We start from the raw sequence: 19,689 nt of genomic DNA, 5'->3' as shown, positions 1-19,689 counted from the left end.
CATGTTCCAATGGATTGCACAAGACGGCTGTTGGGTGAGAAAACAAATAACAGACACAGTTACAAACCCATTATAGTTTTATTTGACATACAGGTGCTTTTTGTTCCTTGTCAAGGAGCTTTACTGAGAGCACATATTCCATTTACACAAAAAGAAAAACCAATGGTAGATTAGATTTATCACTTATCTGGATAAAACTAGCTTTTGTCCAAGACATACAGAACACATGTTAATGGTTTTCAGTTTTTGACCACACTCCTTTGATTCACAGCATGCAGGTCCTCCTACATCTGTCACTTGCAGTGATTATTAAGATGTCACAAGATGGCCATAGCAAACTCACTTTTCATTTTTTCTTTACAAATTCTGCACCAAATAAAATAAAGAGATCTAAAGAACAGGAACAACAATAATAAACAATTGTTCTACATAATGTTGCAAAATCTACATTCAAAAACCAAGACTCGCAGGGCCCCATTAAATAACCATATCAACAAGCACATAGTATAACGTCTTTGTCTCGCTGTCCGTCTGTCTGCCAAAGACATCACTTTGTTCTTCAGTCCCAACAGCACTCTAAGCAGTGTCTCCTGCACTTTTCAACAGAGACACTCTGTCAGTGGTGGAAGTGAAGGAGAAGAGGCTACAGGGTAGAATAAAAAGACTTTTTAAAGTCCATAGTGGCCCAAGCCTTGTGGCTGGGTGTGCCCCATCCCGCTTGTGCATAAAAATTATATTCAAATCATACAGGTAGCAGCAACACCCCTACAGAGAGGGGTCGAGGGGATGAACAGTGGGTGAGGATTGGGAAGTTTTGGAGAAGGAAAGAGGGGAGGATAACAGGAGGAGGGCGGGGAGGCGCTAGACTTTGTCTGTCCAGAGCACTACTGTACAAGGCCGTCTTCAGGGGACACTGGGTCTGTGTCGTGGCCTCTGCGATGCCTATGCTCCGTTTTGTTCCTGTTATCAGAGTCTTCACGTTCACCTGTGTCTCTCTCCCTCTCTCGCTCCCTTTCTTTCTTCCTCTCCCGTCGCACCTCTTGGTTCTCCTTATCTTTCCGGTTGTTGCGATTCCTCCGTTCTCTCCGGTCATTCTTCCTCCGTCCTGGTCCTAAATAATGAAACAAAGATTAATACAGCAGGGGAGAGGGTGAAGCTCTCCATCTTTTTCACATCTTGCAGGGGTAGTGTTCAGTTAAGATATGTTTTACTTGGCATCATTTTCATAATCTATTCACACAGTTTATCAATATATTTCAGTGAGAACGTTTGTAGCATAAAAATGGGATAAAGTAATAGAAAATGTCCAAAAATCAGGTCTACATGTCAAATAGTACCATTTGTTTATTTACCACTAAAAAAGTCAGTTTCACAACATACAGTATATAGTATTTTCTTAGTAAATGTGTTAATTATTTCAGCAAGGCAGCCTCAAACGTGTTTCTAGCCAACGTTTGTTTGTGGGGCCCATGTGGGTATAAATCAACTAAAAAATTGGCCTTATATGGGACCTCCACAGGTTCCATAATGGCCCCATGCCATTTGACCACATGGGTGGGTTTACCCAAGTGGGCCATACAGGATTATACTAAGGCTATTTGCTTACCCAGTGGGTATGGGCCAAAAATGGGCATTTTATCTGGGCACCCACTCAATTTGAATTGGGCCATTACTGTCAAAGTCTGAGTCTGTTAAGACCAGGTATTAGCATGTGTTTTGGTGATTTGAACACAAGTGGACAGCTGAGACACATCGCTGTTCAGACACGTGCCTATCATGCATCTCCAGCTGAGCACTCGTGTTCAGATTTCATTACTGTCCAGCCCAGTCCACACTTTTGCTAGCTGCTTTGTAGCATGCGTGCTAGTCACATTAGCATTTGAGTCAGTACAGTTGGAGATCTCGCTCTCCACACATTTCAACACATCTTCCTTCCATGAGACAAAACGAGGGATGGTCATGTAACTCTTTGTACAACTAAAGATAAAATGGGTAAGAAACAGAGCGTTAGCGCACTGTCACCAAATCAACCTCCACTTCCTGCACTGATGACATGGTCCTTGTCGATTATACTTCAAAAGATATGTGGTCAAATGTGTCTCAGACCACCTCGGCAAGTGGTCTCAGGGATCGAAAAATACGGTCTCGGTGGCTGTTTACACCTGTATTTAGTGCTGTCCAATTCTGATCAATCACCCATGTTGATACAAGGTCTTAACACATTTTTTGTGTCCTGGTCTAGTGTAAGACTCATTTAATTTGCCTTTATTAGTAAGTCTGCCTTTGTATTCACTTGGTCAGGTTATTATTAAGACTATTACTATTGTCTTGGTTTTGGGGTTTCAGTTTATTGTGCTTTCCCCTCATGTTTTCCTGTGCTGCCTTCCCCTCTTTTACCTATCTACACTCCTGCCCTGCATCAGCCTCATTACCTGTTCCCTGCTCCTGAGTATCTCTTAGCCAGCTTCACACCTATCCTGTATTAGCCTCATCAGCCCCTCCCTGCTTCTCAGTTTTTCCCAGCTAATCAGCTCATTATCAATCACCTTATTCCCCTATTCTTTTCTACACATCAGCCTGTAAGTAATGAAAAATACTATGTTTTAAAAAAACCCTTAAAGTAAAAGAAGCAAGACTCCTGGAGTGAGAGCCATCACACTACAAACACATCACAGGGTGCAGTTTTCCTATTCAGTGCAATGCTTGTTATTGCAATTCTCATATTCACCACTAGATGCCAGTCTTTACTCACAGATGGCAGCCCTCGCCCTGCGCTGAGCAGACCTTTGTCCAAAATAGAAACCCTTTAAATAAACCCCCAATTTATCTGCTCTTGCAACACCATCTCATAAACAAAACCAAGAGTTATGGAATGCTGAAGGTTTATCTCTGCTCGAGCAACAGTTATTAATGATAATAACAAGATCCACCCCCAGGGAGGTTGGAGACAGGACCTGCAAGTGAAAGCAGAGGAGGCCCTTTCCTGTTGTTGTACGGCTGCTGTTCATGTGTGAGTGGAATGGTGCAGCACGGCCCTGCTTGGCTGGTTGGCTGGCCAGTCGGGGATTGTGAAACTGCTGAAGTCGGCAGTAGGCACAGACACAGGGAGAGAGAGAAAGAGAGATAAAGGGAGAGAGAGAAAGAGATCTCTCTCTCTGTCTCTCTCCTGTCCGCTTCGGCCCCCTACGCTCATCCTCTCCCTCTCTGTTTGTTCATTAATCAAGCCAGGGCTCTGGTTGGTGCAGGGAACATGTCTGACCCGCACATTCTGGGCTAATGATATCAAGCTCTACCTGCCCGTTGTGATTAATCTTCAAGAAATAATAGAAAAACACAAGGGCCGGAGACCAACTTTGGTTCGTGTATGAACATATACACAAACACAGTAAGGACAGCACAGCTGTCGAGGAAGAAAAGTGAATGAAAAGAAAATCAAAGATCGTGAAGAGGATGGTGGAAGGTTGGTGCATGGATGGATGGACTGATGGATGGATAAATGGATGGATGGATGGACAGATGGAGTAATCTGGTGTACTGACTCATTTCGGGTCTGCCCCCCGTCCTCTGTAAACACAGGAAGTCCCCTTCGCTCTCATTGTTTTCTCTGCCCTGACACCATTTACAACTATTTACAAGTTCAGTGGATTAGTCATACTGTAGCCCCTGTGCTTTTGTCGAGCCAGAGGAGAAACCTAATCCATGCCAGTGTTGAGATGATTAGGAGAGTGTTTATCAAATCGACCTGCGTTTGGTTAGTTGGAACAGTTTCTGATGGGCTTTTTGTAAACTGTTTAATGACATGTCTGTAATGGTCCCCAAAGACACCTTTGGAGGTTTTGGAACATTTTCAACAGACATTTAACACATTTTCCAAAGCCAAGTTTAATGAATAATGTCTGACTGGCAGTGACTGAGAGGCTGGCTGTGGGGACAACGCATTAAAATCTGCCAATGGTTTTTGTGATGTGGAACCTATACCTATGATTGTATCGCTTTATTGGAATGCAAAAGTTTAAGAAAAGCTTCCATGTTCATCTAAGAAAATTGAAACGAGGACATTACATGTTAGGTCTGTTTCATCTGAGAGTTGTACAACTTGCTGGATGTGGAGCGCACTTCACAAAAATTTACCAAATACATTTTTGCTGATTTGATCACATGGGTTTAAATACAGTCTTGAACCAATTGGCTGTAATTTGACAGCAATTTAGCTTTGTATTCGTTTTTAAAAAAAAATGTATTTATCTGTATTCATATGCAGTTAGTTGGCGAAGACTCTCCGTCATTCAGGTTATGGTAAATCAAAGTGCTATATCGTAAGCAACTCGACTTGCTTGAGTTTCTTGAAGATGGTTCACCTCTCATCAAAGAGGCTTCATCAGCTCTAGCTGACTGGTAGGGAGTTGCAGGCTTTAAGCCTGGGTGGGTTTGGACCCTTAGAGAGTGTTTAGGATCGTTAGGATCATGTGAGTTGTTGTCCCACCTGGCCATCATGTGGGTCGTTAGGGTTGGATGGTGGTGCACGGAAGAGGAAGTCTTGGCTCGGATGGACGTTGTAAGAGTTTTCTTTTGGTAAGGTGAATTATTCTTAAAGCAGTAAATAGGAAACGATACAACATCCTTTGGGGAAATAAGTCAGACATTTTGGTATGTATGATTTCTTGCTTTCTCGACAAAAGTTAAATGAGCAGATTGTTGTCACTCTAATGTCTGTCTGTTTAGTATTGACCTAGAACCAGGAGGCTATTAGCTTAGCTAAGCCTAAAGACTCAAAGCCGGGGGAAAATGCTAGCATGGTTGTGTCCAACGTTTACCACCTACCATATTTTTTTTCAACCATCAGCTGGGTACGATGACTTACTAATGACTCTACCAAGCTACCAGGAACAGATTTGAAGCCAATTTTAAATAGTGACTAAATGTCAAAATACAATGTCCGGGTCCCTCGCGTGATGCCATGTGGGCAAAAAAGACTTTTCCCCATTGACTTACATTGTGAAAGACACTTTTACAGATCAGTGGGTATGCCTGGACCACCAGTTAAATCATTTTTATCCCCGTTCAAGATAGCCGGGCGTTAAACTGGAAGTTAACTGCATGGCCAGCGGAGTCTCTAGTGCGCTTGTTCTATGGGCCCCATGATGCGGAGATCTCTGTGATTTCATAATGCGGAAATCAAGCTTTTTTTCAGCTTCATGTACCACTGAGAACTCTCATAGGAATGAACAGGGTCCTGTCTCCTACATTGCATCCAGTTTTCTTCATACATCCATAGTCTTCACGGATCGCAAGGAAATACTTACAGCGAGTCAGTTCCTGTTAATCCACAAAACGTGGATTTTACTTTTCTGTTTTTGTTTGTTTTAAACAACAGAGATACCATGTTTTAATTAGTGGGCTTTAAAAGTGCTGGGAGGCGGATTTTTTAACCCTGGAAAGAGCCAGGATTCCCTTTGCTTCTAATTTTTATGAGCTAAGCTAACAATCTCCTGGCTCTGGCCTGGTAGTTAACAGATGGATGTGAGAGTGGTGTCAAACTTACTAATCCTAGTTTTTGCCACGGTTAAAAATAAATATATTCCCCAAAATGACTATTCCTTTAATGTAGTTTCAGTGGATCTGAAATCCACAACTGTTACACAAATGAAACACTTTTTTTTTACACCAAGCAAGCCCTTCAACACTGTCTATTTTGTTGTCTAGCAATAGCACATAAAACTGACTACAAATATACAATACAGATAATTGTATAATAGGAGTAATATAAGAGAGCACTTCTCTCTCTCTCTGTACACAAACACACTCCACTTAAGAGTTAAGACAATACAGTAAAAAATATTGACATTCATTTCAAATCATAGTAAATCTGGATCCAATATAAGACTGTAACTTCTCTTAAGTCCCACATATAATTGATGCCACATTGAGTACACAGATGTGTCACAATATTTGTCATCAGTGAAGATTATTTGTGAGAATCTCTAGTTAACGACAGAAAATGTATGTAGAAATCTGTTGATGTTTTCATCCTGTGTTTTTCCCCTAAAAGCCAGCCTGCACAGTGTAAACACAGCCACTAGTGTGGACCTGCTGAATTGTCTGTGGTTGTAATGAAACTTCTAGAAATCTGTTGCAGAGCATGTACAAAGACCAGGAGTTAGTAAACTGTACTGAGAGAAAAAAGAGCGGCTTTACACGGTGGGACAGTGCATGCTCTGTGTGTGTGTGTGTGTGTGTGTGTGTGTGTGTGTGTGTGTGTGTTTGAGCATGCTGGTTTAAAAGACACATAGACAAAGAGCGCTGCAGAACACCTGAATAATGATCCAGATAGAGTATAAAGTGAACCACAAGTGATAGTGGGAAACAGAAAGAGATTAAATGAGAGAGAGCGGAGGGGCACTGAGGGTATGGGGAGGTGTGTGTGCACGTGTGTGTGCGGTTGGAGGAGCACTGTGTGTTTTATGGTGGCACATCCTCCGTGGCAGGCGTTCTGTCGTCCGGGGAGCTTTTGGCGGGAGCCAGGCTGGGATTAAAGGCTATGGGCTGTCCCACAAGTGGAATGCCTGCCGCATGTCCGCCAGGATGTCATGAGGGGGGTTCTGGGTGTGCCAGTGTGTGTGTGAGTGTGTGTGAGTGTGTGTGTATCAGCCCCCCCTCACTGACTGGTTCACGCTAGCTTGCTTAACTGTATGTTTCTCTGTGTGTAATATGTCTGCGTGTGTGTATGTGTATGTGTGTGTGTGGGAGTTACAGGGGGCTAAGGTTTGCAGAGGGCATGTGGACTATCTGGCTCCAGAGATAGAGAGGTGAACAGCAGGTCGATCGAAGGACAAATTAGCCAGCATTAACTTGAGAGAGACGGCGGCCCGGATGAGGATGTGTGTGTAAACATTCACAATCTCCAGCCGAGGATAACGGAGGAACAGAGCCAAGTTGCTCTGAGCCTGAATATGTCAGCATGTTTCCAACAGTTTTACAACTTTTCTGACGTGATATCTGTAATTTAAAACATTGTTTTGGGGATTAATCAGCACCGGTCGGATGTTGTGATATTGCAGTGGTTCTGTTGAACTGGAGGCGTTAATGTTAGAGCCTTAAGTGGACACAGAAAAAGTCCAACATTTTGCAAAGTGCCCTTTCCTGTTGAGAGTTATTTAACATTTTTGGTACCAATCTCATATTTGTTTATTAATATTAAGTGTTCCAGTGTAAGCCAGGGAAGGATACTATAGCTTTGCAAGCAGTGGAAACAAACTAGCCTGGCTTTGTTGACAGTTAAAGGAATACTTCACCCACAAAATGATTATTTGTACATCACTTACTCACCTTATGTTGCATTGAATTGTGAGTAAAAACTTTGTTTTTCTTGCATGGGTCTCAACTAAATGAAGAATCCAAAAATGGAGAAAGTTGTTGATGAATTTCAGTAAGTTGGGTCTGTCTTTAACAACAGCAAAAATATATAAAAACATCCATACACAGTGAGGTTTTTGTGAAAATGCATGTGTTTGGAAAGTACCAAGCATACAGATGGATAAATGAAACTTGGATTATATCAGTCTATCCTAATTCCAAACTTGTAAAACATTGCCACCCTGTCAGTGTTTTTAGCATAAATGAGCGACGCCAAAAGATATCTCTTGCTCTGGACGGTGTCAGCTGCGAATGTGGCTGGACAGAACCGTTTGCTGTGTTATTATACACTGGGGGATGTCTGGATGACTCCTGCCACATCCGCCTGGTACGTGCGTTGGTGGCATCATTTGAGAATGCGGCCAGACGGAACATATCACATGTGCATGAAATGCGTCAGGTTGCTTAACGATGTAATATAAGGAGCGCAAGAGCGCCTGTAGGGCGTGCGGAGTCCAGTGTTTGCTTCCCATGTTAATGTGATGGTCTTTTTTTCCCTACACCTTACTTTGCGCCCCCTTCCCCTAATTCTAACCATCCGTGCCAGCATGTGCATTTGTTAACAGTTAGCATTGTTTGCCGGGTCCTGTTTTTGCCTAAGTATGTGCAGTTTCATCTTACCATGTGCATTTATTGACATAACGGTATGGAACGTAATTATCAGACAGAAAAGGATACCTAACTCATAATATGTAGATGCGGACATCCACGGACAAGTGGCAACATGTGAGGAGTTGGTATGAGAAAGTTTTGATTATACTGAATGAGTTGTGTGACGTTAATGAGAGAAAGCTTTATATAGTTTTGCTGTTAAATCGCTCCCTCCTTTAAGAGAACCTACCAGCACCAAAAAAAATTTGATCACAAACTCCTCACAGAACAACTTGGCATTTTTTGTTTGCATATGGATTAAACAATAAATAATTGTTTAATCAGTTTAATTTTACATTATCTAATTGTTTAATTAATTGTTAATTTGTGATCTTTAAAGATGCTAGTAAGTGGATTTTTAAAATTGTGGGTGGGCAGGCTAGCTTATTCCCCCTGCTTTAAGTCTTTATGCTAAACTAAGCTTACCTTCTAAATCATTTTTTGTATGTAACAGACAGATATGAGGGTGGTACTGATGTTGTCATCTAACTCATGAAAAGTAAGCAGCTTTATATGCCAAAATGTCAAAGTAAACTTCTGTTAAGAAAGCATGACTTAATGAGTTTGAGGCAAAGAAGTTCAAGTGAACAAAGACTCATGTGGAGGAATAAAATGATGTAGCAATGAGAAGAGGAGAGGCGGGACAGAGAGGGAGGAGAAGGCAAAAGGAGAAAGTGCAAAAGAGGAGGAAAGGAAAAGGAGGAGGAGGATGTATCAGTGTCTGAGGGCTGCTGGAGGATTACCGGGGGCTCTCTGAGGTCGGACCACTGACCCCCTAGCGTGTGCAGAACGTAAACAGCGAGGAGAGGACGCGCCGAAGCAGATAATTAGCTCTCATTCACTGCGGATGCTTTTGGAGAGAGGGCAACTGGGTAATCATAAGCAGGGCCAACGTCGATAAACAGGACTGTAGTGTGTGAGACTACACACAGCTTTTCTTTTTCTTTCTTTCTTTCTTTCTTTCTTTCTTTCTTTCTTTCTTTCTTTCTTTCTTTCAATTCACCTCCCTTCTATCTGTCCCCCCTCCTTTCACCAGGCTCAGGCTACATCAACAGAGCCGTCGACTCCACACTAAAGTCTCAGTCCTGGCCCGACTGACTGGGAGCGCCAACAGGGAGCTTATATGGGGGTCTGTGTTTTCTTTGGTGTGGTAGGGAGTGTGTGTGTGTGTGTGTGTGTGTGTGTGTGTCTGTGTGTGTATGGAGGGGACGAGGATGGGGGATTGGATCAGTAGAGAGATACAGATAGAAAGTGAGAGAGAGGGATGGCGGGGGTGACAGAGGGCACATTTCACAGTCTGCCTTACAAATCACGTCAACCCAGTTGACTCTCTTCACAAATTACCACCAAGAGCAACCAAGAGTGTAGTTATTTTAGTGGGACAAAGGTGACGTGTGTGTATCTGGGTGCTTATGTGTGTGTGTTTTGGTGTGCACAGTGAGTGTGGAAGTGCAAATTTGTGCATTTGTCTTAAAGAAAGGGTGTATCTGTATCTGGATTTGTGACTGCATGTGTTGATTTGCATGTGCGTGAGTGTGTGTGTGTGTGTGCTTGTGTGTATTGGCAGCTGTGGGGATAAACCAATACTGATCCCCTGGTCGCCGCGTGCCTCCCAGGGGGAGGATGTTGATGTTGAGCTGGCGGTTTCTGCTCCAGTGTCAACTGCTTTTTTGCTGCATCACACACACACACACACACACAGACACGCACGCACGCACACACACACACACACACATTCACACACACACTGTTTGTTCTGTAAGTGTGAGGCCCCAGGGGGCTGGATCTCAGCCTCGTAGCCTGTCTGCGATCTGTCATTTAACACTACAGAACCCAGGCTAAAAAACAACCAGCCCTAGCCGCCAACCAGCTCAGTAACCACACACACGCAGTACACACATAACACAAAGCGGTCGTAAATTCACCACGACATTGGGTTTTCTAAAGAGACGAACCCGTCTGAGAGCAGTTTTCACTCTCTTCATTAGAAATTATCACGCGATTCCCTGTTTACTAGGAGCAGAGAAAGTGGTTTTACTGTTTAAAAATCCAAAGAGGTCTCGTGGGAGAACACACAACATACCCATTGCAACATCACACATGTGTGTTCCCCCCACTGTCCTCACTCTAACCACAATGGCAGTCCTCTGAGTAAACAGTCGTAGTCCTGAGCGGAAGACAGACTAGCTCTGATTGTACAAGCTGAAGAAGCACAGTCTGGAATTCATAGAAATCGTGCCATGTGTAACAAATACAATGTTGGCAGTGAGTGCGATCGGTCAGCAGCAACTGCCAGAATGAAGAAAAAAGAATCTTTAACTTTGATATTGTGCTCTTTACCTAGACATTTCCTCCTCTTGACCAAGCACTCTTTGATCTCTGAGATCTCGGGGCAGGGGTTGCCAAAGGGTGATGGGTACTGGAGGACCTGCCGTGTGCGGGTCTCCTGTCCCCGCTTGAACCCACAGGTTCTACCGGACCGAGAGCAGGGGCTCCACTCGCTCCACTCACCCACCTCGCAGTGCACTATGGGAGGAAATTGAGAAAAAGAAGAGAGGGTGACAAAGTGTTTAGACATTTTAAACCAAGGGCCAGAAACGTGGCATGGTCCTCTACCAACATGACAGTCATCTTCTGAGTTTTTTCTGACACATCCACATGCAAACGGACATACACACACTATACCGACCTTGTGGTGTGCACTCCATGAGTTTGTCATTGGGCTCGTAGTCCTCTGGACATACATGGTGGCACCTCCCGCTGAGCTGGTACAGGCCTGGCCGGCACCGCGTACATGTCTCAATGTTTGCACATGACTCACACTCTGCAGGGCACCCTGCAAAGACAAAAGCACAGTTATCGGTGAAAATAGTGGCCATATTTAACAATTTAACATAAACATGTTTTACGTGAGCTTTGTTTCAAAAGTTGAATGCAAATGTGGGCTAAATACAAGGTGAGTGGAGTTAAATGAGGGGTAAGCCCCACATTTTATCTCTGTCCCTGTAAAACTGTGAACTCTAAACACTCACTGGGAACACACTCCCTCTGTGTGTCACTGCGGACCAGTCCCTCAGGGCAGTTCTCCTGGCACTTGCCCAGGTGAAGGTAGAATCCTGCTCGGCAGCGTGTGCAGAAGTTCTTGTTGAAGCAGGAGTCACACTCCGACCTGCACTCTGACAGAAACACAGACCCACCGCCAGCGTTTATTTAAACTGTACAAGTTATCGTGTGTGTCCTGTGTGTTAAATATACAGGGTGTCAGTGTGTGTGTGCGCGTGTGTGTGTTGCTCACTGGGAATACAGTTTATAGGAATATAGGCCACTGCAGTTAGAGTGATGTCTTACGTGGTGGATATAGGATTTTAAGCAACACTTTTAACACGGTTGATTTAATGTCACAAAAAGGAAACATACTTAGCAGGTATTATGTTCTTCAGTTATTTGACTACATTTGTATACATAGTCTCATATTTCACAAGCAGGTCTTTAAAACTGTTGCGTGTAAAGAAGGGGGGACATTAAATTTGGCAATGTCTTGGAGCCAACTCAACTCCTCGTGCTTATGCTTGTCACACTTAACTAAAACACATTGTTAAAACGCCACATTTAACCCAAGACAGAATTTTCTTTTGTGTTTGTTACAAGAGAGGATTATACTGAATACTTACGCCCATCCACTCAGAGGACGATCAAAACAAAAACATACATAGGAATATTTTTAGGAATCTTCTGCTGTGCAAATACTCAATGTGGCTTACTTGTGCAGGTGTTTCTTTCTGGGGAGCGTGTGCCGTAAAAGCCCAGAGGACAGGAAGTCATGCAGACCCCGATCTGCTTCATCCCAATCCTCTCCAAATGCATGAAGAAGCGCGGCTTGCAGGACAGGCAGCCATTGTAGTCAGAGCAGGTCAGACAGCCACCCTGCTGGCACCCTGAGCTCACACCAGAGATCTCTGTTGACAGGGGCAGGGAGATATTCAAGTATGAATTTCACATGGTGCAGGATTACCTTTTGGGCTTTTTAAACCATAAGAATGAAGTTTATCTTAATGGATAGCTTGCTTGATGTGCTTTATTTTGATGAGATCACAGCAATTGATTAGCCACGGTGCCCTGGTCAAATGCTTGACGCTTTGTCAGTAATGCCAGCCTCCTTTGTATGCAAAACTCCTAGCATGAATTACATTTGTGTTGGTGTCAAGGACTGACACAGTAACTTTCTGCTAGCCTCTCTGTAAAACTGTAATTAATTTAGCGCAAAAACATTTAAGGGAGGAAATACTGTGTATATCTGTTCTCCTTGTGGTTTTTTCTTAGGTAAAGACCCAAATGTAGTCTTAAGAGACCCATTTTAAGTCCTACACAATAAAGGGTGGAAAGACAGAGTCAACGACTGGCCATTGGTCAAATTCACGCCATTGGTGAGCATTTGTCGCCCCAGTTTTTGCAGTGTCCGGCATGGTTGGCACTAGTCGGCCCCTGTCGCCTGTTTTTTTTGGCTGATTCAGCATGTTGAATCAGTGATGGAGACGGCGGAGCCCATCGGTGAGTGAAATCAATCTCATTGGCAGTTCAGCACAGGAAGAGAAATTGGAGGAAAGCAAACAAATGACTACATTCAAGAGGGTCGTGGTATCTAAAGAAACAAATTTGTTCTTTAAACATCAGGATGTGTTATCAATTTGCTAACTGGCTATCTAGTGTCTAGAATCCATCCTGTTGGTCTTGCAGTTTGCCCTTTTGAATAACAAATACTTACTACTGCCACCTGCTGCTATGGAGTTATTTTCTTTTATACAAGTGCAATAGGTACATGCTCCTTGGCTATTGGCTTTGCGTTGTGTTCAAGTGCATCTTTTTGGCAGAAACACAGGCAACATGAGGCAACATGATAGTTGGCCTTTGTCGCCATTAGTTTGTTGATTTTGATTTGGTGTGTCTGGGCCTTTAACCAACATTGCCCATACACACCAGCCAATATTTCAACGTGCTGAAATGGTCAAAAACCAGGAGACAAGGCTGTCTAGTGAAAATGGTGCAGGATACACCTCAAAACCTGACATTGACCGGTGGCCACCTGTCTCCTTGGTGTGTCCGGGCCGTGTAAGACCAAGTGGTAAAATTCATAACCGTATTGGGTATTACTAAATTGAACTTCTTGTTTTTTCATCCCATTCATGCCTCTCAAACACATGCACCTGAATCAGGGCTCTAAAACGTTCCTCTTGGTAAAACAGCTAAGGAATGGAGAGTAACATCCCATGTACCCGCAACTGCTGTGAAACAATTGCTTGGAAAATAACGTTGATCCTATTTTTCTATATAAAAGTCCATAACTAGTTTTGACAAATAAAAAATATCATTTGTGCTGAATGGAATACTTCATTTTTTTGTGAATGGTTTAATGTTTTTAAATGGCATCCTGCACAATAAAGGGTCATGCTTGGATTGTGGAAGTTTTGAGGGTTTATACATATTAAACTGTGTAGTTTCAGTGAAAATGTCGGGTCAGAGTGTCCTGTGGCACCATTGTGCATGCTAAATTTTTGGCTTTACGCTAGTACTTGATAGCACCGATCTTTTGATGCTCTGCAGGACTGCAGAACAATGCTTCCATCTTTGATGGTGGACCAACAATGTTCTGTATGATATCAATGTATTTAACATCTCGTCTGTCACTCCTCGGTTTGTGTTGAAAAAGCAGTTTAATTAGACAAATTACAATTACAAAAAGACTGGATTAAAAAAAATGAAAAGAAAAAGAAATTTGCTTTAAATATTTTAGGAGACACAGGGGATTACACTGATCTATATAAACGGATCCTCCCTGTTTTCTTGACACAATTTAACAGTACAGTGTGTAGAATTTAGGGGAATATATTGGCAGAAATGTTATCTAATATAAGGATGTTTTCGTTCATGTATAATCAACTGACAAAAGAATCCTCATGTTTTTGTTATCTTAGAATGAGGCATTTATATCGACAGAGGGAACAGCTCCTCGCCAGTGAAGTGTGTCATGTTGCACTGCCATTTTTCCACAAGAGCCCAGAACAGACAAACCAAACACTAGCTCTAGATAGAGCTATTCGCATTTTCACACGTTCACTTCAGCCCCTCTCTTACAAACTGAAAAACTTTAGATAAACACATTTTTAACGTAAAATTGATTTATTCTGTGTTTACTGGTCGGTTTGTTTTTGGAGAGGATGAGACCTCTGTGTATAATTCAGCTCCTGGTAAAACAATGAATACTGAAGGAATCATAACAGGGAGCTCACATTTGGCATCAGAAGAGTTTCAGTAGTTGCAATTTGCAAACCTCACTGCTATTCCACTTAATCTTACACACTCTTAGTTTATGTTTATTTTCTTAATTTATTTTTTAATGTTTCAGGCATTTATTTTGGCATGTCTTTTAAGAATGAGGGCAAAGGGAAAACAGGAAGTCAACAGCATCATGAACGGTTATTATTTCACATGCATAAGTTCATCATATATGAGTAATCACCTACGGTCTCAGCACAGTGCCAATGGCAGCTATTTATACTCTGTTTACAGCTCTGTTTATGTACATAAGTACTGTAGTGTTTAGTTTATATTGATATATTTTACAGTAGGGTTTTCATCCCCCACTCATCACTAATTTGTGGCATGATTCACCAGACTTAGTCTGCCATGGATGAAAGCTCTGGTTGCAGGTTTTAATCATTTTAATTGCATGTTGACAATTTTTCACAGACGTTTTTAGTGTCTCACAAGTTACAGCATGTGTATTTATCAAAAACTCCAACCATTATGAGAATGTAGAGCTTAAAGAGCTAATTGTATTAAAGAAGAATAAATAAATTCAATGTAATTTCTCTTGCAGTCAGTTTCCTGGAAAAGCGTGTATATCATCCTTTTCAGTATCTGATTACACTTAGTGGACAAAAATAGTAACTAAGGGTTTGGGTGTTTGGACGGGGATGTATATATCCTGAGAGAGAAAACCACCAGATACACATGACAGGTTCCATGACATTGGGATGTTTTCAGCTTCTGGTCCTGATGTTTCAGTGTAACTGATCTTATGAGTTTAACTCACTCCTCTGATAGTACTACTGTTTCGTTAAATCCAGAAAGTGGTCCAGGGCTTTAGGGAATAAAAAAATCAACTCAGGGACGAGCATGTTACAGCTTACTTATATATAGGAGCAACACCTGTGACATGGAGTCAGTATGTAGGCAATAGACATGAGAGCAGTTTCATATTTTACATATTTGTGCATCCATGCTGCACTGGTACTCCATCCCCAAAGGCATTGTTTGGAAAATGTTGCAGTAGTCACACATGGTAAGCAAATCAAGAGCAATGCCTATAAGCGTCCAAGGAATTGGTTTTCCTCTCCAGCCTTGGCATCTCGTGCCACTGCTTTAAGCTGGCCCCTCTTCCTTCATCTCTGAGTTCGGGGGGTTTCGCTGCCAGTTTACCATAGATCATAGATACTTTGTTTGAAATATCTCGACAATCTTTACAACTGCTGTCCATTTGCCCACATGTGTTCCTGCCAAGCTGCCCTGATTCACAGAAGTCTTAAGACACAGGAATTTGGCCTTGCCCTCGCACTTGCACCGACAAAACCTCAGATGGACTTGCATAACATACCAACAAAGTCACATATGAATAAACACATTCACATGCCTACACACACACAAACACAGATGGTTCACGGAGAAAATAGAACTGTGCAACAAAATAGAAGTAACACTAAAAAAATATATATATAATTTATGAGACCCATCATGTGACACATTTGATTTCCCTGACTTTATATGTTTAACTTTAAGTCAAGACCTAAATGTTCACCTTGAGCTAACTTGATTAACTATTTAATATATATAATTCCCACTGTTATCCCCCAGGCACCCACATGCCTCCATTTTTGGATGTATCATCACAGACAGGAAGCTTGGAGCTTGGGTTCAGTCTCTGCATGGTAATTTTGGCTGGTTGACTCATTGGTCATTGACTCCCAGCTCACTCTTACCCCCTTGGTTCCCTCTGAAGTCTGTACTCATTCACCCCTTCACCAGCTAATCCCTCCATCCTCCCTCATATCTCTGGAAGTGTCAGATATCTGCATCCTCAGAGGAAGTTTGGATTTTTAGAAGCACTTGTCAATTAATGGAGTCAGTGTGGAAAGGCGGAGGTTTACTCCTTAGTTCAGCTTGACAGAAACTAATTCATGCTTTGGTGCAGCCGTCTCACATCTGAATTACATCACGGCTGAGTTTGTATGATGAAATGTTTCATCTTTTTCCTTAAAACACATGTTCAGCATTTCCTTTTCAACAAACACAAATTCATACTAGTTTTAAAAATGTAAATGTCAGAAAAAGGACATTGTTACCACAGTTTTCAGCTTCAGGGCACAATTCAAGAAACCAGAGTACTCTCAGTAGACGCTCCTGCTCCCTCTCTTGCACACTGTGCTGAGAGGCTCTTCAATTTTGTTTAGGGGGAAATAAACATTTAAAAGGGAGAATTTGTATGCAATGTCTATTTTCCCCACAAACACAAATTTAAAGAGGATAATCAAAATATGAATACTTTAGTAAATGTTTTATGTCTTTTATTATAAAACTGATGTGTCTGCTATCATTATTTTTCAGCTTGCTGGAGTTTAAATGAGATCTACATTGGCTGTTTTACCCTGCTGGACAGCAAAAGCATCCTCGCTTGGCTCATGATGTCCGACCAAAACTACATCGAACAGAGCTGCCAAGAGCAAAGGTAAACCCCTTTAAAATTATAAAGACACAGTAAACCCTACATGCTGCAACTCCCTGCTTTTTAAAAATCGCTCTTTATATTCCCACTTTGGTGGTCATGAGGGAAGAAATTACCAAAAAATAAATAAAAGTTCCTCATGGTCTGGACTGCCAATCTGAGCTGTGTGATTAAATGTAAAGAGCTGCAAGTTTCAGCCCCAGGTGGCAGGGATAAAAACATCACTTCCAGCGTCTATTATTGTAGATCACAGACAGTTTTCGGCCACGCTGGCAACTGATACATGGAATATTCCAGTTGTCACTGCTCCTCTCTAACAGACTTAGTCACAGAGCACATCTGGAGCCCCTCAGCGATAAAGTTTGTGTAGGAAGAATAGAACAAAATACTTTATTGATACTTATTTCATAGTGTCATGGATAAGGGCCAGCCATAGCTCTTGAGATGAGACATAATGTTGGACCTCAGGGAGATATATGGGAGTTGAAGTACTGTTAGACATGAGAGTGTTTCAACATCTATGATGATTTATTTTTTATTTTTTGGAGCCCACTGTCAAATTTACATTAGCCCAGATTTTGGTAATAAGAACAAGTTGGGACATGATTTCAAATTGTGAGTTCAATTTTCAGACTGATGAATGCGAATCCTATTCCATGTAATCCCCCCATGATTTCCAATATGTGGCAGTGTAAAGGAATATATTGAGCATTAAGGTTGTTTCACTAAATATGGGACCTATAGCTATGAATATTCATCTGAAGAGTGATCAGGCCCGACAGCACACTCCGTGCTTGAAGTCTGCTGCTCTGACCGCTAGAGAGCGACGAGAACCAGGAGACTGTGCGCAAAGAGCAGCGGCTGCAGGCTTCAAGTGATAGGCAGAACAATTAATACATTAAGTTAAGGTTAAAAGGAAACACGGTAAAAATGGACTAAAAACACACTGAATTAGCAAAATGTATCATAAATTGACAGTACAGTCAATTCGCTGATTGGCTGGAGCGTGCGCTGGAAATTAATGAACCAATTCAATAAAACTCAGTTTTATTTCAATAATAATCTGGAACATCAGTACAATCACTCTTATTATCTGCCAAAAATGAGTTTTCGATCCTATAATTTTTAGTTCGAGAAAAAAAAAGATTTACAGCAATTTATTTTCTCATGTGGAAAACTCACATTTTGTGTTCCCAGTTGTGCGCCTATGTAGGATTGTTTAGTGACCAATTGGTACAAATGTACTAATTTCCCATGTCATTATTTAGATAATGAATTTCTGTTTTGTTTGCAAAATATGTAGATTGTAGGCTGGAGACTGCTGTGACCTGATGCCTCTTTGCGTAAAACAGGCAAGTGATTTAAAAATACTAAAAGAGAAAAGAAAATGCTTGGTGTGTACACACACTGCGGACAGCATCGTGCCGCACTTGAACCTACTCACGTTTATGTTGCCGGTGCCTGCTGTGCTGCTGACAACCAGTATAATCCATGCAGTGCAAGATGATCCAAACAAAGGAGATCAGTTGTAATTGCATAGTAGCCCAGAGGTGAGACTCGTAAAGCCAATGTCAATGTTCACCAAGTCACTTATGGATAAGATTCCGTTTTCTTCCCCCTAGACGGAGGCAGAGTGTGGAGGGTAGGTAATTCCTAGACACAACAGGACCCCCAGCTATGTGGTGATATGTGGTGATGGTAGTGCACGGTGGCCCAATGATGCCTGGGCCGCTTAGACAGTAACATCCTGGATAGGATCTTCATATGTGCCGAGAAAGCCAGATTGAGTCAAGGATCCGCTATCCGTGCTGTGATAAAGAACATCCCTTCCAACAAAACAGAAAAACAAACAAAAACGCCAAAAAGCTCGATTCTCATCCGATGCGCGCAAGAGGAAAGCAAAATCAATCATCAGTGTAGCTCAAAAAGATAAACAGAATTATTATTTATGATTAACATGACTCTCAAAAAGTTTGCGATATCACATCCATGTGCAGAACTCCAAATTGACCTCTCTCCTCCTCTCCCCGTCTCTCTCAGTGGAGATGCGCCGTGCGTCCCGGTGTGTGTGGATACCTAACGTGCCAGGCGCGCTGAGGCTCTCGGCTTCATCTCAGCATCCGCCAAAACACAAAAAAGTAAAAAGCCAGGACCAACACTAGTTATCTGAAAAAAATGTAACTTGAAGGTTTCTTAGTTCTTTTGGCTGTCAAACAACACACACCTCCCCTCGCTCGCTGTCGGCAGCAGGCAACTGGACCAAAGTAAATCTCCGCAGTTTCAGCGCTTTTCTGCTTTGCGTGCAGGACTCATTCACTCCCCTCCTGCCGGCCGGCTGATGACTTCAGCCCTGTGCTGTCTCTCTGTCTCTCTCTCTCACCCTATGAGCTCCAAAGTTTATTTAGAGGGCAAGCCCCCCCCGCGTCAGAGAGAGAGAGGGAGAGAGAGAGAGAGAGAGAGGGAGAGGGAGAGAGAGAGAGAGAGAGAGAGGGAGAGAGAGAGAGAGGGGGAGAGGGAGAGAGAGAGAGAGAGAGGGAGAGGAAGAGAGAGGGAGAGAGAGAGGGAGAGTTCATACTTATGCTATTTCAACGTCGGTTTAGAAACGCGTTCTGTAGTTTCTCCATGATTCCTGTCTGGCAGTGTGCTTTCAGTGATGCTTTAAATGCGCATTTATTATTTTTTATATGTGATTGAAATGAATGGACTCACTGCTCACTCACTAAACTCATCCCTTTCAACTAATAACAATTATTTTCCCCTTTAAAAAAACAAAAATAACAAACGATTTGTTTATTTGGAAATTAACATTTAAAGATCAAAGATTCCCCATGCGAAAATGACATTCTAAT

At 42.2% G+C, this 19,689-nt stretch overlaps 1 protein-coding gene across 1 annotated transcript; it reads right to left on the bottom strand.

The window, feature by feature from the left end:
• Window positions 1-59: 59 nt before the first annotated feature.
• rspo3 (R-spondin 3) lies at window positions 60-19,202 on the bottom strand. Its single transcript, XM_042490268.2, has 6 exons — window positions 18,285-19,202; window positions 11,826-12,020; window positions 11,097-11,240; window positions 10,754-10,900; window positions 10,405-10,590; window positions 60-1,111 (listed from the first exon to the last, which is right to left on the bottom strand). The coding sequence occupies exons 1-6, from the start codon at window positions 18,376-18,378 to the stop codon at window positions 885-887; spliced, it is 993 nt and encodes a 330-aa protein (XP_042346202.1). The 5' UTR covers window positions 18,379-19,202; the 3' UTR covers window positions 60-884.
• Window positions 19,203-19,689: the final 487 nt, after the last annotated feature.

Source organism: Plectropomus leopardus, chromosome 11, assembly GCF_026936395.1.
Source record: "Plectropomus leopardus strain MGB_pleo_1.0 chromosome 11, ASM2693639v1, whole genome shotgun sequence".
In the NCBI taxonomy this organism is placed as follows: Eukaryota; Metazoa; Chordata; class Actinopteri; order Perciformes; family Serranidae; genus Plectropomus; species Plectropomus leopardus.
The sequence above is the reverse complement of the archived record's forward strand: the minus strand, read 5'-3'. Positions and strand labels throughout refer to the sequence as shown.

Excerpts from the sequence above, each read along its gene's own strand:
- rspo3 (XM_042490268.2), bottom strand. The coding sequence starts at position 18,378 with ATGCAATTACAACTGATCTCCTTTGTTTGGATCATCTTGCACTGCATG. Across the intron at positions 10,901-11,096 it reads ACAGAGGGAGTGTGTTCCCA|GGTGCCCTGCAGAGTGTGAG; the intron begins GTGAGTGTTTAG and ends TTGTCTTTGCAG. Across the intron at positions 10,591-10,753 it reads CATGGAGTGCACACCACAAG|TGCACTGCGAGGTGGGTGAG; the intron begins GTCGGTATAGTG and ends TTCCTCCCATAG.